At 43.0% G+C, this 26,161-nt stretch overlaps 1 protein-coding gene across 1 annotated transcript in view; it reads right to left on the bottom strand.

Moving 5' to 3' along the window:
* The window catches only part of TOGARAM2 (TOG array regulator of axonemal microtubules 2), a 46,851-nt gene extending 33,428 nt beyond the window's left edge, over positions 1 to 13,423 (bottom strand). Inside the window, exons 1-7 of the mRNA XM_054021507.1 lie at positions 13,312 to 13,423; positions 12,142 to 12,276; positions 11,241 to 11,474; positions 10,351 to 10,580; positions 8,239 to 8,426; positions 2,576 to 2,622; positions 249 to 427 (exon numbers count right to left, since the gene is read on the bottom strand). Of these exons, the coding sequence (XP_053877482.1) occupies positions 249 to 427; positions 2,576 to 2,622; positions 8,239 to 8,426; positions 10,351 to 10,580; positions 11,241 to 11,474; positions 12,142 to 12,276; positions 13,312 to 13,339 (1,041 nt within the window). The 5' untranslated portion in view covers positions 13,340 to 13,423. The remainder of the gene's footprint in view (positions 1 to 248; positions 428 to 2,575; positions 2,623 to 8,238; positions 8,427 to 10,350; positions 10,581 to 11,240; positions 11,475 to 12,141; positions 12,277 to 13,311) is intronic.
* Positions 13,424 to 26,161: the final 12,738 nt, after the last annotated feature.

Consider the following 26,161-nt stretch of genomic DNA (forward strand, 5'->3'; position numbering starts at 1 on the left):
TTAACCTTATCACTATTTCCCAGACAATAATTTCTGCTTCTCCTTTGTTCAGAAAAAATATACAGCGAATGTCTGACTCTTTAACTTAATCAAACAGGGAAGAGGGTCCCTGACAGAGGAAGTTTATTATTTTTATTATTAGTTGTGATTTGTATTGCAGTCGTGCCTAGGACCTCATTGTAGGAGGTACTGTACAATCACTGAAGAAAAAGGATATCCCTGCTCCAATGACCCTAGCACATACATACCCTTCCATTGCTCTCCTTCCAATCATCACCCTTTAAAAGATGAGGGCTCGATAGGGGTCCTGTCTCCTTGGCCTGGCTGAGGGAGAGGGTTGTTAATGGCAGTAAATATTCAGCAGGCTTCATGCTACCGGTCAAGCCATTTTTGGGAGCAGGCAAAATGGGTTCCAGAGTTCTGAATTCTGATAAGCCAAAGACACATACCATATATTAGTGCAGCAAGCAGCACACCAGCACCAACAGGTTGATGGGACTCTGGCTTTTTGCATCTGCTGTAGAAATTACATTTCTTGAAATACAGATCTACTGAGTGAGGGAAAATGCTCAATCTGCAGCCCCTGGGGAGCCTCTGTGATTGCTGAAGAAGGGTGAAAATAAAGATTTTCCCTGTGGAAAAAGAAACATTTTCCTATATCTTCCCAGCTATTCAGACCTGAGTAAAGCATTCTCCTTCCCTGAGTTTACAGACTTTGTGTTCATGCGACACTTCTACCTTCTGACACCCCATGTATTAGGTAAAAATCAATTATTCCTCCTCTCTATTGGCAAATTAAAAGCTTTTAAAGAAAAGTTTTGGGTTGTTGAAATATGAACAATAAAATAAGAATCCTGGTTGCTGCTATGGATTTCCCGCAAGTGGATTCATTATCAAAACTAGCAGCTCAGCCCCTGAAATTAGCACCTCTGTCCACACACACACACACACACACGCTCTAGGGGACTGGGTGTGAAAGTTTCCTTTAATATGTATAGCACAGGGCATCTGATGCTCAATTACTCTCCAACAGAGCTGCTAAGGCTCATAGAACTAATAATTCCATGCACTGCTTCACAAATCATAAAATCATACCATAAACTAAACTAAAAAAAAAGAAGATATGTTTTAAAAATCAGGAATTTTTTTCACTGGCTGGTCAAGCCAAAGTCTTATCAACTAAAGAGATGGATTAACTTTAAAGGGCAGTTCTTCTCTGAAAAATAGTTATGTAAAAACATCACCTTCGTAACTCAGCAAATCTGCTCCCTGGTTATATTTATAGTCATAGCTGCATAACAGCAACTAAATTAAGCGTTTGCTTTTACTCCTGGCACCCCTGGAGAGCCCACACAGCTCTGGGAGAGGTAAGCTGGTTTCTATTCCTTTTCAAACATTATCAATAGAATTATTTACTAAGTTCCAGTGGTTATATCTGTGTAAATCCACTGAAGGTAATGGGGTAGCGAAGGTGTCACTCAAGGCTTAACCTAAAAATACTGGGGTTGCACACGTGTAACTGAGGCCCTAATTTAACTCACAGAATATTCTCAGTGATGATGCATGAGAAAGAAAGAACTCAGCTTGACTCTCGATCCAAGGTTGAGTTTGCAGGGCTGGTAGTTAGGGGAACAAAACATTTTTAAGAGTCAACTGATCTCATTTGATCTGGGGTAACTGAGAGGTGACTTAATAAATGCCTTTGATAAAATAACCAATAAATGCCTCTTTTACAGATGTAATATTTAGAACTATACTTTAGGAGGTTCAGTTCAGATAAGCACTCCAGTGTGAATCCATATCTGAATCTCTTGGTCCAGTAAAACTGGGCTGGAAAGATCGCAAGAACAACCTCTGTCATGGAGTTTTGGAATTACCAGTGAAAAAATAAACAAACAAAGTGGATCAGACTAGTATAGATCTCAAAAAAGGTTCAGTTTGGGTTCAGTTCAAGTTTAAAGTGAAGGTTCATGGGGGTAGAAGGGGCAAATGAGGGCATTTCTTATTTTGTATGAAATGGTTCATCTCTCTCTAACCTTGAATGGCACCAACAGCCAGTACTTAATTTGTAATGAAAGAGGTACCAGGTTTCACGCAACTAGATGCCAGGGCTCAAGCAATATTTTACCTTCATAACTGATGCAGCAAGCCCAGAGGTGCCTGGGTTATGAACTGCCAAACCTAGAGGTGCTAGAGCTCAGCATTAAGGCATAAATTAAGCACTGCTAACAGTCATATAGAGAGGCAAGTTCCCATCTAGTAAAGTGTATGAGACAAAGGAGCTGAGAAAATGCTTTCTATTTTATTTATGAGCTGTTGGGGGTGAACTTCTCAATCCCTGCCATCAAACATGTGAAGTCATCTATTGGATCCATTCACATCTGGCAAGGCCACCTCACTGCTTCCTGGGTGTCTGGACTCTGGGTTAGTTTTCTAAAGTATCTCCCTGTAATAATGAAGGATTGTGAAATGTTTTTCCAGTAAGACATTTATATAATTTCACCTATGGGTGTGTGTGGGGGGAGAACTCCCTGTGTTCATTTTATGACAAAATAAATACACGCCCTGTACATACCCAGAGATTTAAGGATCTTCTCCTCAGCATTGCTGTCTGGCCTTGACCTTAAAACAATTGAGGAGAAAAGAATTTATGAGGAAATATAGAGGAAGAGAGAGCATTTTAATGGACGAGAGGTTCCTTGTCAGAATCACCATCACTGAGCAGGAAATGTAACCCACAGGTTTCAGTTTGCTGGCAACTGCTTTACAATGGTCATTGGGTCCATCAGTTAGTAAAGCCACATGAGGGGCAAATCCTGCTCCGACTGAAAGCAGTGGGTCACCTCTTTGGATTCCAGCCTTGTGTCCCCCAATGCAGCTCAGGAGGGAGGGGCACATTAGTGACTTTCAAACATCTATATGGTCCTGGTTCCACTAGAGGTTAGGCTGGTCCTACAGCTCAAATCAGAGCAGCCACGTTTACACTAGTGTGAGAGAGAAAAGAATCAAGCTTTGTCTGTTCCAGTTTTAGATCAGATTGTGATTCAGAGATTCATGGATTCATAGATTATAAGAAGGGACCATTGTGATCATCTAGTCTGGCCTCCTGTATAACACAGGTCATAGAACTTGAATTAATTCCAGTTTGAACCAGGGTATATCTTTTTAAAAAACAACTAATCTTGATTTAAAAGTTGCCAGTGACAGAGAATCCACCTGATTCTCAGTTCCACTGATGTAACTTCCCTAACTTCCCCAGAGGGAAGAATTAGGCCCTTCTGCTCTTAAAGAAATAAATAATTTATCTTCAAAATCTATTTGTGAGTAAGAACCTAATAAGTATATTATGATGCAACTAGACATGTATATACAATATCTTAGTGAAGTATATAAACTGCAATTGTAGCTTAACACTATTTATTATTATATCAAGCATAAGGCTGACAGGTAGTTTTCCCCAAACACAGAAGCTAAACTAATAAATGGGGATAATACTTATAATGTATATTAATTTTATAATCATCCCATAGTTCCTTAATAGAATCATAGGACTGGAAGGGACCTCGAGAGGTCATCTAGTCTAGTTCCATGCATTCATAGCAGGACTATGGCCTTGGCTACACTTACAAGTTACAGCGCAATAAAGGAGCCCCGGGCGCACTAGCTCACTCCCCATCCACACTGACAAGGCACATAGAGCACTCTGACTCCGCGGCTACAGCACTGCTAGTACTCCACCTCGACGAGTGGAATAGTGTTTGCTGCGCCCCCACTGCAGCACCGCGGCGCCAGTGTAGATGCCCTGGTCCTATAGTGCGCTCTGATCGGCCTCCAGAAGTGATTCCAACAGTCGACTTTCCCACTCCAAACTGGTTAGCGACCGATCGGTAGCTGTCTGGAGTTGCTAGCTTCCAGATTGCAATAGCCACCCACTTCTCCACTATCAGGGCAGCTCTCAATCGCATGTCCTTGCACCGCAGGGTGGGGGCGAGCTCCTCACACAGTCCCATGAAAGTGGCTTTTCTCATCTGAAAGTTCTGCAGCCACTGCTCGTCATTCCAGACTTGCATGACGATGTGATCCCACCATTCATTGCTTGTTTCCTGAGCCCAAAAGTGGCATTCCACGGTGGTCAGCATGTCCGTGAATGCCACAAGCAAACTTGCATCATATGCATTACTCGAGTCGATATCATCGTTGGAGCTCTCACTGTCACTTTGGATCATAAAGAATAACTAGACTGCCAAATGTGACATGCTGGCGAGACTCATCAGCATATTCCTCAGCAGTTCGGGCTCCATTCCCACAGACCGAAAGGTAAGAGAGAGCACGCAGTACAAAAAACGTTGAAAGATGGCGCTGGGATGCGAACCGATACATCACGGGGCATTGGGACAGGACCCAGAATGCCCTGCAGTCTACGCCCCCTTCCCACAAGCCACAGCACCAGAATGGGAAGAGGTGCTCTGTGGGATAGCTGCCCATAATGCACTGCTCCCAATGCCACTGCAAATGTGGCCACGCCAGTGTGCTTGCAGCTGTCAGTGTGGACAGACTGCAGCGCTTTCCCTACTGCGCTCTCTGAAGGCAGGTTTAACTCACAGCGCTCTACATCTGCAAGTGTAGCCATGCCCTAAGTATTATCTAAACGATCCCTGACAGGTGTTTGTCTAACCTGCTCTTAAAAATCTCCAATGATAGAGATTCCACAACCTCTCTAGGCAATTTATTCCATTGCTTAACCACCCTGACAGTTAGGAAATTTTTCCTAATGTCCAACCTAAACCTCCCTTGCTGCAATTTAAGCCCATTGCTGCTTGTCCTATCCTCAGAGGTTAAGAAGAACATTTTTTTCTCCCTCCTTGTAACAACTTTTTATGTACTTGAAAACTGTTATGTCCCCTCTCAGTCTTCTCTTTTCCAGACTAAACAAACCCATTTTTTTTCAATCTTCCCTCATAGGTCATGTTTTCTAGACCTTTAATAATTTTTATTGCTCTTCTCTGGACTTTCTCCAATTTGTCCACATCTTCCCTGAAATGTGGCGCCCAGAACTGGACACAATATTCCAGTTGAAGCCTAATCAGCACGGAGTAGAGTGGAAGAATTACTTCTCGTGTCTTGCTTACAATACTCCTGTTAATACAACCCAGAATGATGTTCGCTTTTTTTGCAACAATGTTACATTGTTGACTCATATTTAGCTTGTGGTCCACTATGACCCCCAGATCCCTTTCCACAGTACTCCCTCCTTGGCAGTCATTTCCCATTTTCTATGTGTGCAACGGATTGTTTCTTTCTAAGTGGAATATTTTGCATTTGTCCATATTGAATTTCATCCTATTTAGTTCAGACCATTTCTCCAGTTTGTCCAGATCATTTTGAAGTATAATCCTATCCTCCAAAGCACTTGCAACCCCTCCCAGCTTGCAAACTTTATAAGTGTACTCTCTATGCCATTATCTAAATCACTGATGAAGATATTGAAAAGAACTGGACCCAGAACTGATCCCTGGGGGACCCCACTCATTATGCCCTTCCAGCATGACTATAAACCACTGATATCTACTTTCTGGGAACTGTTTTCCAGTCAGTTATGCACCCACCTTATAGTAGCTCCATCTAGGTTTCATTTCCCTAGTTTGTTTTGAGAAGGTCACGACAGTATCAAAAGCTTTATTAAAGTCAAGATGTACCAAATCTACCGCTTCCCCCCTATCCACAAGGCTTGTTATTCAGTCAAAGAAAGCTATCAGGTTGGTTTGACACAATTTGTTCTTGAAAAATCCATGCTGACTGTTACTTATCACCTTATTATCTTCTAGATGTTTGCAAATTGATTACATTATTATTTGCTCCATTATCTTTCCGGTTATGGAAGTTAAGCTGACTGTTTTGTAATTCCCTGGGTTGTCCTTATTTCCCTTTTTATAGATTGGCACTATATTTGCCCTTTTCAAGTCTTCTGGAATCTCCCCACTCTTCCATGACTTTTCAAAGACAATCGCTAATGGCTCAGATATCTCCTCAGTCAGCTCCTTGAGTATTCTAGGATGCATTTCATCAGGCCCTGGTGACTTGAAGACATTTAACTCTTTTTTGAGTTTCAGATCATTGAAGATCTCCTGGTTAAGCCAAGGTGGTCTCTTGCCATACTTCCTATCTTTCCCACACAGTGGGATAGTTTGCTCTTGTGCCCTTAATAATGTCTCTTTGAAAAACTGCCAACTGTCTTCAATTGTTTTTCCCCTTAGACTTGCTTCCCATGGGATCTTACCTACCAACTCCCTGAGTTTGCTAAAGTTTGCCTTCTTGAAATCCATTGTCTTTATTTTGCTGTTCTCCCTCCTACCATTCTTTAAAATCATGAACTCTACCATTTCATGATCACTTTCACCCAAGCTGCCTTCTACTTTCAAAATTTCAAAATCAGTTCCTCCCTATTTGTCAAAATCAAATCTAGAACAATCTCTCCCCAGTAGCTTTCTCCACCTTCTGAAATAAAAAAATGTCTCCAATAAAATTCCAAGAACTTGTTGAATAATCTGTGCCCTGTTGTGTTATTTTCTCAACAGATGTCTTGGTAGTTGAAGTCCCTCATTTACCACCAAGTCCTGTGCTTTGGATGATTTTGTTTGTTGCTTTAAAAAAGCCTCATCCACCTCTTCTTCCTGGTTAGGTGTCTGTAGTAGACCCCCTGCTATGACATCACCCTTGTTTTTTACCTCTTTTATCCTTACCCAGAGACTTTCAACAAGTCTGTCTCCTATTTCCATCTCAACCTCAGTCCAAGTGTATACATTTTTAATATATAAAGCAATACCTCCTCCCTGTTTTCCCTGCCTGTCCTTCCTGAGCAAGCTGTACCCTTCTATACCAATACTACTTGTCTTCCACCTAAGAGCTCAAAGCATTTTACAAATATTAGTTATTTAAGCCTCACAATCTCCTGAGAAGTTGGTAAGTATCTGGGCTCTCATTTTGTGATGGGAAGACCAAGGCACAGAAGGGATTAAGGCCTATATTTACAGAAATGGCTTCTAACTTTGGTAACTAGATACCCAGTTGATAATATGTGCACCAGCAAATTGTCGCAGAAACAAGTATTTGCAGATGCAAAATTCTGTCCTCACAATGAGGGGCAAGACTCAGGTCCAGCTGAAGCGTGGGTCTTAAATGATTTGCCCAAAATTACATAGTGAGTCATTCTGCAGTACACTTGTAACCGTGCTGGTCCCAGGATAGTAGAGAGACAAGATGGGTGACATAATATCTTTTATTGGACCAACTTCTGTTGGTCAAAAAGACAAGCTTTCAAGCTACAAAGAACTCTTCTTCAGGTATAGTGAGTCAGTGGCAGTCAGGAATAGACATAAGAACATGAGAATGGCCATACTGGGTCAGACCAAAGGTCCATCTAGCCCAGTATCCTGTCTTCTGACAGTGGCCAATGCCAGGTGTCTCAGAGGGAATGAACAGAACAGGTAATCAAGTGATCCATCCCGTCACCCATTCCCAGTTTCTGGCAAACAGAGGCTAGGGACACAATCTCTGCTCATCCTGGCTGATAGCCATTGATGGACAAATCTTCCATGAACTTATCTAGTTCCTTTTTGAACCCTGTTATAGTCTTGGCCTTCACAACATCCTCTGACAAGGAGTTCCATAGGTTGACTGTGCGTTATGTGAAAAAATACTTCCTTTTGTTTGTTTTAAACCTGCTGCCTATCATTTGGTGATCCCTAGTTCTTGTGTTATGAGAAGGAATAAATAACACTTCCTTATTTACTTTTTCCACACCAGTCATGATTTTATAGACCTTTTTCATCTCCCTCCTTAGTCGTTTCTTTTCCAAGCTGAAAAGTCCCAGTCTTATTAATCTCTCCTCATACAGAAGCCATTCCATACCCCTAATCATTTTTGTTGCTCTTTTCTGAACCTTTTCCAATTCCAATACATCTTTTTTGAGATGGTGCAGTATGTGCACGTGACCACATCTGCATGCACTCAGGAGTCCTGGTTCCTACTCCTAAACCGTAACCACTAGAACATACTCCCATATATCTGGAGTGATTTTGGTTCATATCAGACATACGATCTACAGTATACACATATCTAGTGTATACTAGTATACAAATATCTTGGAGTGCTGACTGTGACAAATAAACAAACTACTTCGATGAGATCTGTAGGATGAGGCTACAATGGAAGGGAAGAAGATGCCAGGAAGACGTTTACCTTATCTCAGCAGTCTCCTGTATAGTGAGAGCAGACTGGTCCAATTGCTGAGAGCTTGAAAGAGGCATTGGAGAATTGCCAGAGTCTCCAGCAGGTGGTCTCACTGATTTGGGAATAGGTGGAATCAAAGCAGAACCTAATGACTTCCTCATCTTCTCATCATTGCAATGCAAGTACTGCCGGGAAGTCTGGAATTGGAAGAGTTCAGGCCCCACAGGGTTAAAGTTCAAACTGAAACAAGTAACTTTCACCCTAACTTTACAAAACAGTTCAATCCAGCTCAGTGATTATGCAGAGGCAAGTGAGGTTTAGAAGGGAAGGCTGGTCACATGGGTTAGCACAGGCAGGAATTCATTCTGTTAGGCAACAAAGTGGAAGATCTCTGCAGAGATAGGGATTAGAGGGAGTATATCTGGAGGGCTAACAGCCAGCATTCCACTCTAACCACAAAAGAAAGTGCACCTTCTTCCATGCACTGTGTAGTGGACTAGCACTGTCAAACTCTCCTCTCTCACACTCCATTGAAACCTCAGTCGAGAGGAAGAAGCTATCTGAGGGAGGGAGAATTGATGGCACCCCTATGCTCCCGAGCTGGGAAAGGGGAAATGAAGGGAAAGCAGTAAGAAAGGGGCCAGTGCCCCACTCTGCCTCCCATCTAAGTATTTTTATCGTGCTCATCACTGCAGAAGCAGTGCACCCTCTGCCTATCTTTCCTCCTTCCCGCCATCTCCCTGCTTTGCCAGTGTAGTTTCTGGGAAGCTGTTGCTCTTTCAGACTTTCTGATTGTACTGGGATGAGTTTGGATTGCAGTCCCATGGCTGTACCTAAACCACCTACCATACACCAGTGAACTCCAGCCAATTTTCTACTGCTTATTTCACATTCTGTCCAAATATACTTCTCTAAAGTCCATTTTTTCCTATTATTGCCCTTTCTACAGACCCTCATCAGCCTTTCAGCCCTGACATTAATGTGATCACTGGATCCTAGGTGCGCTCCAATTTCCATCTAATTTATCATATCTGGCTCATTGTCAGTTATCAACTCCAGTAGAGCCGCCTACCTTGCTGACAGTGCAATGTGTTGTGTATGAAACCGTCCTGTACTATCTCCATAACAACAAACATTTCTATTGGAATGGGTCCCCTTCTGGGTCATCGATACTGTGACTGGGAGAGTGGAGGAATGGAGAACAAACATTGATCCTTTCTTAGTTCTCCCATTATCTTCTTCACTGTCAATTGGCCAAATTAATTCCTGATGAAAATCCAGTGAAGCCAGTAGAATTATGGTAGGCCTGGATCTGGCCCAGTATCTAGATAACTGAAATCCAATGCACTAGCCTTTTGATAGGCTTCCTTTGTTTGCAAAAGTATTTTCTAATCACCTTCCTTCTCCTGTGTAGTGAGGTCTAATAGCTGTAACTCCTGTCACCCTTGCAGAGTCAACAAAGTTAATGGAAAGGGTGCAGTATTCTATCCCTTTTAGGGTATCCTTAGTAGAATTGTTTGCAAAGTTCCAGTCAGTTACCCCTGCGCAAATCCATGCAAGGCAATGCGGCTGTACCGGGGCTACTGAGGGTCTCACTTGAATTCTAGAAACTTTATTAGAGTTGATGATGGACTTTTGGATTCCAGGTTGAGTTTGCAGGGCAGGCAGCTACAGCAAACACCTTCATAGTACCTTTGATATGAAAATCATTGAGACACGATTGCATCTTTTGCTCTTTACACAATATTAACCATAAGGAACCACACAAGCACAGTTGGGTCACAAATGCCCATGTTTACTAACTATATTGAAACATGCAAGGCCTTACTACATACATATGGTGCCTCTGACTGGTTTCTGGTGGCTTCTCCTCAAAACACAGAACATGATGAGCACTATTTAAAAAGATACAACCCAATTCCTATACAGTACAGACACTAAACCCATAGTACCTCCATGATGCCATCTTGAGAGAGTAACTTTTCATAGTACAACCACACTTCAGATAGGATCCTAGACTTTACCCATGTCAGAGGAATCTCTTAGAGCTCTGTCAGGCACTAAAACTTCAGAGGAACCATATTTGGTTTGGTTCAGTTTTCTTATTCAATGCCCATTTACCTCTTGGGAAGTTGGAGTCAGCTCAGTGTGGGTCTCACCATGGCTCCAGCTGATCATGCCATTCTCCAAGGTTTTCTGCTCCCTTTCATCTGTGCCATTGGCTTCTGGGGAGGTAGGGATGCTTTGAATGGGAGGCATGGGCTTGGAAGTTAGCAGCAGCCTTTGAGAGGCAGATCTGGAAACAGCTGGCTTCAGGGCAACCTCCTTGGGGCCACTGGAGTCAAGCAAACCTGAAAATCAGAAAAAAAATAGCACTAGGGATACTACCTTTTAGATCCAAGATAACAGAGATCTGACTCCAAATCAGGTGACTTTCTTCAAAACGTGTAGTTAACCGAATGGTGAGAATTGTGTTCCCATGGACACATGTTAACATAGAGAGGCTACAGCCATCTGCAGTTGAGTGGGCCAGTCACATCCATCCAATTCCATAGAAATACCTCAGATAACATGATGGCTTTCTATGCTCCCATTTACTATTTGAAAACTGACATCTGGATTCACATGGATTAAGAAAACAAACTTTTAAACCCCTGTGAAAGAAAGATTAAAGCAGGTAAAGGAAGGGGGGAAAGGAAATATAGACAAGATGAAAATATAAACCAAGCAAAAGTAGTGGCTCCAGATAGTTAAAGCTCTATTACAGCAATCAGTAACATAAACAAGGATGAACATTTGTCATTTTTTCTCCACAGGAAAGGAAGGTCTCCTCATTTTTGTCCTTCAAGAATGTTTTGATGCTAGCATCCATATACAGATCCCAACACTCTGGGTGAAACCTGGACATTGCTGGCAATTGAACTGAGTATTTGTCAGTGTCACATGCTAATCCCTCTATTCTTGGAAGGGTTTCATTTCATCAGAGATAGCAGATAGGCACCCAGCTTTACCTCTGTATGATGCAAATAAGCCCTCAGAGATCCTCCTCTTCTTGAGCTTGTCCTTGATCTGAGCAGTTTCCATGGCCGCACTGCTCACCTCCAGTTCTTTGGGATCCTGTTTCAAGGTGGGGCTGTCCAAGCCCTCTAGAGAGGAAATGGCTCTGGGATAAGGTGGGCCCCCATCTCCACTCCACAAACATGACTGTTTTTTCATCTGGACTTTCAGTACAGACTGAAGAGAGGCTGCAGGCCAATTTAAAAGCAAGAGTCAAGTAAGTCAACCTCACTCATCAAGAATCCATCAGTCAATTTGAGATATTTATTTTATTCTAATTTTTAGAGATCAATTTAATTTTATTTTCATTTTGGATCAAAATACTATGACCCTAGTGCTTGTTAAGAGTGCTGCATTGACTGGCCAGGAGAGTGAAGCTGAGGGTCCCACCTCTAGTAATGAGAAGGGAGCATCATCTCAGTCTTTGGCCTCTCTGCTGGGACTGCCCTCAAGGATCCCAGTGGCGGTGGTTTTTATTCAAAGGAATATGGACCATATTGGCAGTTAGAAACAGGACTGTGCAACATACACCAACAAACAGTCCTCAGATGGTCACAAGCAATTTTCAGCTGAGTTCTACTAGCAAGAGGACAAAGCCCAGCTACTAATCAGTGACCTTCAGATCTACTTAATGGCGGAAATTCCACCAGAGGAAGGGGGTGATCAGCACTTTACCAACAGCATTCTCTGACTTGCAACTAGTTCCTGGAATCATCACTCACGGCAAATGAAAAAACAAAAGGGTAGATCTGGACACCAGGCTCAGAGTGCCTCCCCTTCCAGGCAGCCAGGCTTGCAGCCTCACGTTTCTATGTGGCCTAGGCCACAGGTCAGTCATTCTGTCCCCATCCTCACCTTCATCTGCTGTCGTCCATCTGCTTCCATACAGCTGCAAGTTTGAATCGATGCTTCCCCCTCGCAGCGATCTGTATCTGGGTTTGACTTTGGGGACACTCCCACAATACACCGCAACAGGGGCTCGGTACTTAGCTTTAAATTAAGAACAGTACAAATAATCCAAGTGTGTGGTGCTTGAAAAGAAGGGGAAAAAAAGAACAGCTGTCCCCTTTCACACATTACACATCAGATAGTGTGGGCTAAACCCTGCATTCCTGGCTCAGGCAAAAACTTCATTGACTGCAGCCTCTCTAATCTAACACTCATCACTAGGGTATCTGACTGCCTTGCAAAATTACATAATTCCTTGTTAGTGATCTACCCTGTATCGCCTCTCCTTTCCTGGCTAAGGTTGCTGAACCTCAAAGAGGTCAAGCTTTTGCAAAACTCAAACCATCTGGAAGGTTCACAAAACTAGATCAAAAATCCTTCTTTCCTTGTAAATCAAATCCAGGCTTTTTTCCTCCAAGAGAGACTCAATTAAAAAAATAAAAAGGTAAAAGCACAACGCCAATTAATAATGTCTGTTTCTAGCTAGAGGGGGCCTGTGCTCCAGATTAGAAGCCCCCAAGGCTCACCTGACACATGTGGGTACCCTATCTACCAAATGCAGACTTATTTCTTGATTCAAATGTCCTCCTTTGCCCCTCTGCTCCAACTCCGCCCTATATTTTCATTGGATTTTGTTCTCCTTTCTCCTCTCTGTTCCTTCTCCTACAGAGAATCCTAAAAACTACACAAACCCGTAATGCTTGAGTTAAACTTTCTAATCTATGATGCTCATGCAGATTCAAAATTAGGCAAGGCAATTTTTCTCCTTCCTCATCCAGGCCAGCATCCCGTACCTTTGCACATCAAAGACAGACCATAAACTCTTGCTGAATGCAAAATGGCGGCCACACTTGCCAAACACAGTCACCACCCCCTGGTATCGAGCTCACTGTGCAGTGTTTTGAACACAGCACTCGCACACACGCTGCCGGTTCTAGAGCATGATAGCATTACTCGGCACAGACACAAGACTCTGGTTAATTTCCTCTGGGTAACAAGTGAGTGGGTGGGATTGCCGCAAGCCCCAGTTGTGGTGCTGCAAAAGGCAGAGTACTAGCGTCTAATCCAGTCCTTTACCTGCTGTGAAATCATCATGTGTTGCCATGTGTATGGGTAGAAGGGCTCTTTTCAGTTCAGAGGCTACTTGCTGTTTTGCTTTTCACTCGACCTGCTGCTGCTGGTGGTACCTTCTCTTTATAATGTCCAGAGGCCTGCATGGAAATACAGCCGCATTAACATGGATGACAAACTGTCTTTCCCTCACATTTCCCTGTCTAATGGGGTTCTTGCCTGGAACATATCAGAAAACTGGTGAAGTCAAGGGAGAGCTTAAAAAGCACTTGCACAGTAGCTCAATGCCAAATTCAAACTGAACAATCTCTACCTGTTGCAAACCCGGCAATTTTATGTAGCCTTGCTCCAATCTGTTTCCTTATTTTTTGGTCCCTATCACTTCAGTAATTCAGAGCATTTAATGCTTCTAAACAGAGGGTAGCCAGCACACAGGTGGGAGTATAATTCCTCCAGCAGCCATTCTCCCCAAAGCTGTGCAGGCAAGGGGAGCACAGAAGCAGGGAGCTGTCTCTGAAAGGGTTGCCACTGAAGCATCCAGACAGCAGACTGTGTAGCAGAAACTACATTTTCAAACTCTTGATGGCAAAGGGGCAAATTTATGCCTGGTGTAACTCCATTGTAGAATTACACTAGGAAGGGCTGTGACCCACCGTAAGGAGGGGCAGAAGGGGAAGAGTGGCAGATTTTCTTTTCTTTTTCTTTAATTCAACTGAATTTGAACATTAGTGAAAGGTGCCTGATTAACAGCTGAAGGCTGGAGTCCTCTGTATATCCACAGCCTAGTTAAAGCAACATCAGTGTGAGCTGCCCGTATCCTGCTCTCCCCCACCAATTTGCTTCAATCCTGATCTGTCTCTGGGGTGAGAGGGTAGATCAGCCTTCTTGGCCCATTTGTGCTGAACTTTGCAGCTAGATTTTAAACCAGAACCTGAATTCTTCTGAATCAGTCAACCCTTACTACAGCAGACAGAAAAACAGACCAACACACACTTGGTGCCACCCAACATTTGCTGCACCACTGGTATTTGTAGTATTTACTTCGGCATAGGAAATAGCATGGTGAAGCCAAACACCACTGCACAGTCCATGTTGATTTTTAGTGGTGACCTCTGTGTGCACATGCACCAAAACCATACTCACACTCTAGACACACACACTTACCAATACATACACACACTTCCCAGGGGCTAATGCGCCTTGGGGCCAATATTATAGTGCTCAAAGCCTAGCAGGGTAAAGGGTAGTTTGTGTAGAAGCAGGAAGAGTGCTGTAAAGAATGTACTTTCCAATTTTATTTAGCCTTGCTCCAGTCTGTTTCCTTACTTATTTGGTCCCTATCGCTTCAGTAATCCAGACAGTACTCTACTGTTTATAACTGCCTCTTCTTTGGACATTTTGGCCAATATATTGCAGTGTGAAATGAAGATAAATTGGCCTAAATTTTATCCACTGAAGTTGATGGTAAAACTCCCATTGACTTCAATAGGAGCAGAATTTCTCCAGTGTCGAATGCTTTTGAAAATTTCATCCTTAGATGCTAAAAAAAAAAAAGCATGGAGAGAAGATCTTTGCTGACTGCAGCAAGGAGCCAGAGAAATGGATTCATTAAAGGGACTAAATGCATATAGCTTGGTTGAACTCTGACTAAAGGAGGAGTGTGCGGAATAGCCAAAGTAATTTATTTATTAACATATTCTTTCAATTAGAAAACATAGCACAAAGAATGCCTGTACATGAGGTCTAGGAGCCCTACCATCAATTAAACTTGCAATCAATTAAAATAGCACCCTGCAGCCCAATACAATAGAAAATGAACAGACCAGCCAATAAACACAGGAGCAAAGGCCCTGCCCCTCTCCACCCATAGCCCCAGACACTGAGCTCTCTCTAGGTGCACTATTGAAGCATTTGTGTACACTAGAAAAAGTCAGAGTTAGCAAACATGTTTAACTAACTCTGGCTTAACCTCGACCACTTTTCCCATTCTAGACAAACCCAAATGGATGGCTTTTGCAGCTTGCCCATAAGATCAAAGAATTCAGGCTATTTTGGGGCAACGTGTGTAAGGAATGAGAGCAATCATTTCTAGTGGTGCAAAGGGTATAAAATTAGGGGTTGGGGGGGGGAATGGAACATAAGAAAATGTAGGGTGAATATGAGAGAAATGTCCCAAGGGTAAGTTCTGCTAGACTGTAATTATCTCCCAAAGGAAGCAGAAGATGCCCCATAGCTTGAGGTACTTAAAAATGGGACCAAAAAATACCCTGGAAAGGAGTGTGGTCCTGGCTTGTATACCCAACTCTACCACTGCCTGTTGTGTAACCTTGGCCCAGTCACTTAATCTATCTGTGCCCCAGTTTACCAGTATGCAAGACTGGTTCAGTAAATGCAAACCACTTTGTTAGTGTAATGTGAAGGTTACACAGGCAATGTACAATTACACAGATCCACCTCTCCCCTTCAGAGTGAAGGTGAGGTTAGGTAATTGCTACAGAACCCAGGGTAACCCAGAGCGGTAGCTATGGTGAGACTCTATTGCTGCCTTGTAGCCTTTAGGAAGGGCTGGGGGAGTAGGATTCTGTCCTTACCTGTCCAATGTGAAAAAAATCTCCCACACGCCAAATCCATTGAAACTGGGCTCATTGCAGGGACCAGGATTTGGGCCTCTGATATTATAAAACCAATCCCAGCAGGATGAAGGAAATGAACACAGAAAGGAACTTCATGGCATTCTCCATCGCACACAAGTCACAACCAGCAACAGCACTGGGACGCCATGATGTGAAAACAATAATGCTAAAAAAAACAACCTTTTCCAAAGAGATAAGGAAAATTCAGCTGCATTTGAACAGTTCTGGGCCCTGCTAACATTTGGACAAACAGGAATTTATACTCCTTTCTAATTATGTACTGGGTCAATCTAAAAGCAGTTCATCCTCCTGGGATTCTCGTTTCCTTGGGATGATTAGCAGCCAGGAAATGAAAATGGAAATGTTTTTGTTATTGTTATTAATTTTTATTTAAATCTCTCTCAGTCCACCAGCCATTTCTGTGATGGTTTCTCAGTGTTGCAAGCCTACAGGATTAGTTTGTAAAATAGACTTGACTTTTAACCTCCCTATAAAGCTCTCTATGAACTGGAATTGGCTTGAATTGGGCCCCAAAGGTTAATGGCCGTAGGATTACGCTAGCTCTGAGGAGCTGATGAAAACTCAGCTGCTGACATTCCCCTGCCATGGAAGCCCATCTTAAACAGAATAATGCAGCTGTAGCAATGTAATGTACACAGTCACAACTTTGGCTGACAACAAACCAACAGGTTTCAGAGTAGCAGCCGTGTTAGTCTGTATCCGCAAAAAGAAGAACAGGAGTACTTGTGGCACCTTAGAGACTAACAAATTTATTAGAGCATAAGCTTTCGTGGATCCAAAGAAGTGGGCTGTAGCCCATGAAAGCTTATGCTCTAATAAATTTGTTAGTCTCTAAGGTGCCACAAGTACTCCTGTTCTTCTTTTAACAAACCAACAGGGGCAGATGACAAAGGTTCTCAAGCCTAGTTGCTGTTGCTAAATCAGGGCAAATTCACAGCTACCGGCCAGCCACTGATTTAGCTGTATAGGGGCAAACACCAAGGGGACACAAGCAAACCCACAATTTGAAGCTTACTCTGGATTCAAGCAGGGATAAGCAAAAAGCATTCCTTAGCTACACTGCAGAGTTGAACCAGTGCAGCTGCTTCAGTGGCTGGCCATCGATTGCTGGAAACAGGGCCAACTCCCAATGTAGACAAGGCAAAAGAAAGAAGGAAAGAAAGATCTCTGAGCTGCTAGTTTCACCATTTTTTTCTTCTTGCTAATTATGCATGAGCAGCTTGTGTTTTTCTCAAACTCATTCACCCTTCAAGTTTATCTGCAGAATCATTTCTGCCCACGGCCTTTGTCATTGTTTGTAAGCAGATCATTGCAAGTTGTCAATATCTGAGCAGCTTTGATTAGATGCACAGAATACATGACATGTTCCTGTTCCCTGGCTGGATGAGCACTACCCTTAAGATAATGTTTCTAGAATGAATTCTTGAGTTTACATGTTTGAAATCTGCTCTCCACAGATATAAAATTCCCTGTTTGCAGGAGTTTTTCTGCTAGCAAACTTGTTTGCTGGAATATCCACAGAACACAAGCACAGCAAGAAGCACAAGCAAAGAAAATGCAATTTCAAATGTAACAGGCTTTCTTGCAGTTCTAGTACCACAGTTACATGCCCAGAAGGGGTCCCGAGGAGTTCTTTCAGCCCGAGAGACTAAAGAGCGCAGTACCCCCATCGAAAGACGTTGCACAAAAGACTCCTTGCAAGGGCAGCGCTCACTTCAGCAGAACTGTTTGCTCATCCCTGAAACAAGAGTGATTGCAAGCAGGAGTTCGTTCAGGGCAGCAAATGAAGAGTTAGGAGCAAACTGGTTTGAAAGCCAAACCTTGTCAGCTACTTCAGTGGTAACCAAACATCAGTTAGAACAGTACTGACTGCCAGCCCTAATGAGGTGTGATGTTGAACACCAGAGCTATTTGAGTATTGTACACAATGTATTCATAACACATACTGTAACTGTCTCCACTAAGAGCTGTGGCCAAGTACATTCATTTCTCAAAGGTGGCTGACAGATTGTTCTGCAACCTTTTGTGACTGCAAGAAACAAAGAGGCAACAGAGACAAGCACACAGATTACGTTTTACCATTTCTTGCCTTAGGGCCTGATCCAAGCCCCATTGAGATCAATGGAAAGCCTCTCAGAGACATCAGTGGGCTTTGGATTGGGCCCCTAAATTGTAGTTTCTTATACATTGTGAGCTGTTTCTGGGAGGGAAAGTGCCCTTATCCTGACTGGGGCCTCTGGCTGCTACTCTACTATAAACGTTAAATAATAATACAAAACAATAGTGCAGCCACAATGGAAGGTGTTCTAGAAATATCTGCACAAATAGACAATGAGCATGTGAAATCTTGCGCGGTTGGGTCGCTTCCAGGCCAAAAAGTGACAAGGTTAAATTTGGTTTTCAAGGACTCAGACAATGGTTGAGTGCAGAAGGAGAGCCTCCATGGGTATGTACCCAAGTGTAAGGGAACGGATTGCAGTGTGAAAGAAAGAGCAGGGTCAGTATGATGCACTTTGCTGGTATGTGCCAAACCAACACCCCATGCCTGAAGACCCCATGGGCCAGGTTGTGCAGCCTGCTCAGCTCCCCTTGTGCAAAGGGGACAAAGATTGTCCATAACTCCCTAGCTGGGGATTCCCCTGGCATGGAAAAGTGGTGCAAGTGAGAGCATCAGCACCAATCTCTTAGGGAACACTGCTGCTTGGGCCCACCCCATCAACCGCTACTCACGCAAAACACCCATTGATCTGAAGAGAATGTGTCCTCTTCCACATCCTTTTGCCTGAAACCATTTTGTTGTAGTGCTAGTATCAAGTACTTTAACACATATACTTTCACATGTACTTTTCCCTGGCGGGTGGAATCACCCACACTGCTCTGTGCCTCTTTCCTGAAAGTTAAGCCATTTCTGTATGCTGGGCCAGAATCTGATTTCAGTTATACTCATAGAATCATAGAAATGTAGGACAGGAAGGGACCTCAATAGCTCATCTAGTCCAGTCCCCTGCACTGAGGCAGGCCTAAGTACTATCTAGACTATCACTGACAGGTGTTTGTCTAACCTGTTCTTAAAAAATCTCCAGTGATGGAGATTTCACCACCTCCCTAGGCAATTTATTCCAGTGCTTAACCACCCTTCTAGTTAGGAAGTTTTTCCTATTGTCTAACCTAAATCTCCCTTGCTGCAATTTAAGCCCATTACTTTTTTGTCCTAAGGAGAACAATTTATCATTATCCTCTTTATAACACCCTTTTATGTACTTGAAGACTGTTATCAGGTCCCCTCTCAGTCTTCTCTTCTCCAGACTAAACAAACTCAATTTTTTCAATCTTGCCTTGCAGTTCATGTTTTCTAGAACTTTAATATTTTTTGTTGCTCTCCTCTGGACTCTCTCAAATTTATCCACATCTTTCCTGAAGTGTGGTGCCCAGAACTGGATATTTGTGACGTTATTAGTGCTGAGTAGAGTGGAAAAATTATTTCTCGTGTCTTGCTTATAACACTCCTACTAATACATCCCAGAATGATGTTTGTTTGTTTTTAAACAATAATACATTGTTGACCCATATTTAGTTTGTGAGCCACTAAAACCCCCAGATCCTTTTCTGCAAAACTCCTTCCTAGGAAATCAGTTTCCATTTTTATTTATGCAATTGCTTATTCCTCTTTAAGTGTAGTACTTTGCATTTGTCCTTAATGAATTTCATCCTATTTAATTCAGACCATTTCTCCAGTTTGTTAAGATCATTTTGAATTTTAATCCTGTCCTCCAAAGCACTTGCAACCCCTCCCAGCTTGGTATCGTCCACAAACTTTATGAGTGTACTCTTTATGCCATTATCCAAATCATTTATGAAGATATTTAATAGAACTGGACACAGGACAGATCCCTGTGGCATCCCACTCAATATGCCTTTCCAGTTTGATTGTGAACCATTGATAACTATACTCTGAGTATGGTTTTCCAGCCAGTTGTGCACCCACTTTATAGTAGGTTCAACTAGGCTATATTTCTCTAGTTTGTTTATGAGATAGTCAAGTGAGATAATATCAAAAGCCTTACTAAAGTCAAAATACATGACATCTCCTGGTTCCCCTCCATCCACAAGGCTTGTTACCCCGTCAAAGAAGGATATTTGTTTGGTTTGATATGATTTATTCTTGACAACTCCATATTTATTGTTACTTATTATCTGATTATCTTCTAGGTGCTTACAAATTGATTGTTTGATTATTTGCTCCATTATCTTTCTGGGCACCAAAGTTAAGCTGACTGGTCTATAATTCCCTGGGTTGTCCTTATTCCCCTTTTTATAGATAGGTAGGTACTACATTTGCCCTTTTCCAGTCCTCAGTTATCTCTCCCATCCTTCATGAGTTCTCAGAGAATCGCTAATATTGGCTCAGAGATCTCGGCAGACAGTCCCTTAAGTATTCTAGGATGTATTTCCTCAAGTTCTGCTGACTCATGTAAATCCAAGATAACTCCAAGTGACTTTCCAAGGCTCTCTCTCCTAAACAATAATCAAGTGTGGGAGATCCCCATGATCTGAAGAGATTTCATTCAGTTAGAAAGAACCAAGTGAGATTTTAGTTTCATAACAGAGATTCCTCATTACAAACAATATGTTAACAGGTGTGAAACATGGGGCCTGTTTCTCCTCTCTCTTACATAATTGTAAATCAGCAGCCAATGGAGTCAGACCTCTCACTTACACCAGTGAGTGTATCAGACCTCATCTTACTGTAATTAAGAAGGTGCGGTAGCCCTTCTTACTATTATATGATTTGTTCATCCCAACACTGCTTAGTGGTACACAAATCACAAAAGAAGACAGTTCCTTCCCTTAGGAAGTTACAGTCTAAGGGTCTGGTCCTGCAAGCCTTGCTCACACATGCAGTCCTTACTGACTCGTGGCTAGTCGTATTGATTGGCCTCTGAAAAGATACACAAAAGCAATAAAGACAAGGCTCAGATCCTCCAGAGCAGCGAAACTGCACTCAGTAAAAGTTTGGAGGTCGGAGGCGGGGGAGGACACAAAAGTAGCTTTTCTTCACCTGAGTGACCAGCTGGCCACTGAAATTCAGCAACACAGACCAAGCGGGGTACCAGCAGTTCATGTGATGATAGAAACCAAGATCCCCAGAAATTCCAGGAGAAAGTTAAACACTCAAGTGAATCTGTGCAAAGTCTGGTGTCAGGGACTCCAGGGAAACCTCTGTTAGGTGGACTTAGGAGAGAAGGTTTGGCAACCTGGAGGGAGAGTTTGGTCACTTGTCATTGGGGGGTAGGGGGAGGAATAGGGAAGGTTTGACAGCTGGGGTAGGCCTTTCCATCCCACGCTCTGAGGATGGGGGTCCTGGAAAGTTAGAGTCCCAAAAGCACGGAACCTTGCACCCTGTGTGCTCAGCGCATTCCTAGGGTCATTCCTGACCTCTGTCTCAGCTTACATCAGGAGCTATTGCAGGGGAAAGGCCCAATGGCAGAAGTTAGGGATCAGGCTCATGCTTAAAATGCTGAACTTTTCAACAATTCAACTTACAGACTTTGCAGGAAAAAAACATTCAAATGATTGTCATTTGAAACTGCACAGCATCGAAACTAACAAATGATAAGGCAAAGGAAGCAACATTGTCTAGTGCTAAGAACACAGGGCTGGGAGACAGCAGAAGTGGGTTCTAATTCCCACTCTGCCACGGGATACACTGTGGCCTTCTAGATTCATAGATCTTAGGGCCAGAAGGGACCATTATGACATCTAGTCTGACCTCCTGTATAACATTGACCACAGAATTTGGGTAAGCCACTTCATCCCTGTGACTTGTTTCCCCACCTGTATAATGGAAATGGTACTCACCCACGCAAAATGCTTTGAGATCCTTGGATGAAAGATTCTGGATAAGTACTAAGTAATACTGTCATCATCCCAGCAACGCTGCCTAGCTCAGAACTGCAGTTTGCAGGAAAGGGGCATACACACTATCAAAGAAGGAAAGGAAAGAAACATGAAGCAAAGATTTCTCTCTGGAGAGGGAGGGAGGGAGAGAGTAACTGGCAAACATCTCTAATAATGAGCAGAGGGAGTCCTGCATCTTATCCCTTAGAGAGATTGAGTGGCTCTTCATTTGCTATCTCTGACGGGCTATCATCTCTGGATTTCAAATGGAAAAGAAGCTGCTTTTGAGAAAGTCTCTTCCCTTCTTCTACTTGCTGAAGCTTTCCCAGCTCTGGTTTCCACAGATCCTTATTTCCTTGATAATTTACACTCATTTGTAAACAAAGGGTGAATGTGAGCTGGGCTAGTTCCTACACAGTGCTTGTGCCTTGGAGTGGGCACCTATATACCAGAGAGGCTGCAAGCTTACCTAGATTTTCTATCATCCATTTATTCAGAGGAAAAACAAAATCTGTCCTCTTCCCTGCCCCACTCCCCTCCAGCTTTTCATTGGGGTATAAAGGTTACTTTTATTGAAACCTAGCAAGTTATACTATTGGCCAGGTAGGATTTTAATACTGTCTTACAGGGATGGGCCAGAAATACACTGAGCCCTGATCTTGATCCAAATAGCTCTGAAATTCAGCCAGGGTCTGATTTGGGGGAGGATTTGGCTTGAGCCTAGCTCAGTTCTATTGGGAAAACAGCAGCGTGCTTCTATCAAATACCTGAAATGCAGCTGATGCTTCATGGCCCCACTGAGACACAAATCAAGTTGGGTCAGAAGCTGAGACGCAAGCTCTCCTATTTGCCTACACACAATAATGATCTAACACCAACGAAAAAAATCTTAGTCAAGAGACCTGACTCTGCAGTGTGTGAATGGAAAATGGCAGTTTCCCTACCCCTCTCTGGATAGTGCTAGACTCCTCCTGCCAGGAGCCACAACTATGCCAAGCTACGAAAGCCTGTTCTCACTCAGCAGGTTGCATGAAATATCCTGGCTTATCAGACAGTAGTTCCTGCCCCTTCCTTGTCCTCCCATCACCCTTCTGCTGCAAAGCAATCCAAGCTCTGATCTTCTTCCACCCATCTCAGGACTCCCTCTCCTAAAAAGTGGCCTAGCTTCACTCACTCTCAGCTAAACCAAAGGGATTCGCCCACCAGAAATTTCCGTGAGGCTCATTTTTTCCTGTTACATTAATAAACTATTGGGAAAAATCATCAACCAAACTTTTCCCCCAAATTCTCTTTCACTTCTGAGCACCTGTCACTTTATGGGAAAAGAACTCTCACACCAAGCAAGCTCCCCTCCAGGTCACAATGCAACAGATCATCAGCATGGTCCATCCATCCCCCACACGAGTGTCACCTCAGAAAAAGCAGCGAAGTACGAGTCAGGGCAGTTCACTAACCTCCTTCACAAACAGGTTTGCTTTTTCACTTTGGACGCCTAGTTGCCATGTTGTTAAATTTGTGATCCTTCGGGGAGCTACAAAGCCCAGCTGCCTCCCACAGTGAATCCCGGCTCCCACCCAGCTCCAGACCCTAGGATTTTGAAAGTGATGGGTATGGATGGCAGCTCTGTAGCCCAGCCCTCTTCTGTGTGAAGATAATAGGCTCTCACTTACAGGTTACACACACAGCAGGCAAACAGTGTTACATACTGTGAACAAACAAGGCTGCATAGCAACCACTTCTCTAAAGTAGTCTTGAGCAGGAGGTGCGAGCGGAAGGCTTTGCCTGCAGGGCTGGCCCGCGTCTCCCAGGGTGCTGGAATGGAGAGGACCTGAGTGACCTTAACAGCACCCAAACTCTGGAACAGAGACACACTCTGAATAGCCACGTGTGCGCTGAGTCCTGGTCTGCCTGTGATTGATTCCCAAAAGCACACACACGAAGGCTGTGTTATACCCAGTCAAGCAGTGGAGTCTTCAGAATTCATGAATGAGAGGGCAAGGTTTAGACCCTCCCTTACTACAGAATACAATTTGCAGGTAACTTATCCAGGTTGTAAATTCTTTGGAGCAAGGCTTGTGAGCTTGATTCTCCTCTCATTTACATCTGTGTAAATCAGGAATGATTCCACTAAATGGAGTTTCACCAGGGTAAAAATCAGTAGGAGAGTAGAACTAACTAACTAACTAATCACTGTGGGCTGGATTCCCCCCTGGTTTGCACCTTGGGCAGTTACTGACACCTCTGCAAAGTGCTACTAAATCAAACTCCTCCATTTGCCCTGGGATGGCACCTGACACCCAGTTGCAGGGGGGTCAGTAGCTACACAAGGTATAGGGCAGAATCAGAGCTGGGGGTCTTTATTCTTTCTGTACAGTGCCAGGCACCTCTATGCTGCCAAGTACAAATGCTAAAGAATAATGAATTTTTCATTCATGCACAATACATCAGTGTCTAGCTTTGAAATTTTTTCAAAATAGTTTCTCAGCTGGGTTTTTACACACACATGCGTGCACACACACTTATGTGTAGCTGAATTTAGTGCTGTTGAAAGGTACCTTGTTGGTCACCCCTGGACAACGAAACCCTCTATCCACCATCAAGGTATAAACACATGCAGAAGCAGTACAAGCTTCTCCCACCGTGTCTGGGACCAGGAGGGACTACACCAAGAGTCAGAGGGGAATTCAGGCTCCATAGCTCATTCAATCCCTTGCCTCTCTGTTCAGACTGCCAGCAAGGGGGTGAATAGTGGTGGTGATTTCTGTGATGTGCAATAATTCACACCACAAGGAGAACAGAGGAAACCAACACAGTTAATTTGTCCCTTGGGGCTACCAGCCCTTCTCCAGTCACATACAGCAACAGGAGAACCCATCTATTACAACACTTACCTATTATGATTTGGAGAGACAACCCCCAACTCATTTAATATAGGCCATGAAACAGACACCAAATTATAATATCTTCCTCTCACTGCTAAACTTGTTTGAACCAGTAAAAAGTTCCATCTCACATCATCACCCTAAACCATCCAAGTCCCACAGTTTGTTGGTATCCAGTTATATTATATATATGTATGTATATATATTTTAAATCTTATATTGTAGAATGCCAGAAAATTAGCTGATCCCTCCAGACTAACCTCAAAATGTATTTTATTAGGTACATGTCACCCGGCTAAGTAAGTCCCCCTATAAGATTCACACTGTTTGAAATAGAACAGAAAGGAAGGATCATTCTGTGGTTAAGACACTACACTAAGCCTCACAAGACCTAAGTTCAGTTCCCAGTTTTGCCACAGACTTGCTGTGTGACCTTGGGCAAGTCATTTAATGCCACGGTGTGCCCATCTATAAAATGGGCAAAGCAATACTTCCTCTCTCTCATCCTTTGTCCATCTGTTCTATTTAGACTATAAACTCTTCAGGGCAGGGCCTGTCTCTTGCTATATGTATGTGCAGTGCCTTGATCTTGGTTAGGGGTGGTACTATAATACTATTAAAATGATAGCAGCAGCGGATCTTCAAAGGACCAATGCCTTTCACTGGTAAACTCCCTCAAAACAAAGGAATCAACAAGGTGAATTAAAATAATTCTTAGCATTTTGTGCCAATCCTGCATATACCCAATGAAAAGAAGGTTTTTAGCCTACTTTCATCTGCTAACCTTGGCAGAATCCAAGCTGGTTAAACCTTAGCATATCATGAGTTTTTCAGGGGGGATGGTGTTAATTATCATTGTAACCAATTTACCAGGTACAGATGAAAAACTTACTTCTCTTTCCCTCAGCTCACTCCTAGAGCCTTTGTCACATACAAGTACAACATCTGCTACCCTCTAGTCTTGTGGAACAGAGGCTATTTTGACTGAGATATTGTATATTTTTGTAAGTGCCTCCAGAACTCTCGGATGCACCATCTGGCCTGGTGATTTATTGCTATTTAAATTATCAGTTTGCTCCAGAACCTCATTTTCTGACACCACAATCTCTGATAATACCTCATCTTCCTTAGCAGAAAAGAATGGGTCCAGGGTAAGAATCTCCCTGACATTTTACAGACTCCAACGAGAGACTGCTGAGCTGGAATTGATATGCAAACTAGACACAATCAACAAAGGATTGAATAAGGACTGGGAATGGCTGAGCCATTACAAACATTGAATTTATCTCCCCTGGTAAGTATTCTCACACTTCTTATCAAACTGTCTGTACTGGGCTATCTTGATTATCACTTCAAAAGTTTTTTTTCTCTTACTTAATTGGTCTCTCAGAATTGGTAAGACAACTCCCACCTGTTTATGCT

This window comes from Malaclemys terrapin, chromosome 3 (genome assembly GCF_027887155.1).
Source record: "Malaclemys terrapin pileata isolate rMalTer1 chromosome 3, rMalTer1.hap1, whole genome shotgun sequence".
Taxonomy (NCBI): Eukaryota; Metazoa; Chordata; order Testudines; family Emydidae; genus Malaclemys; species Malaclemys terrapin.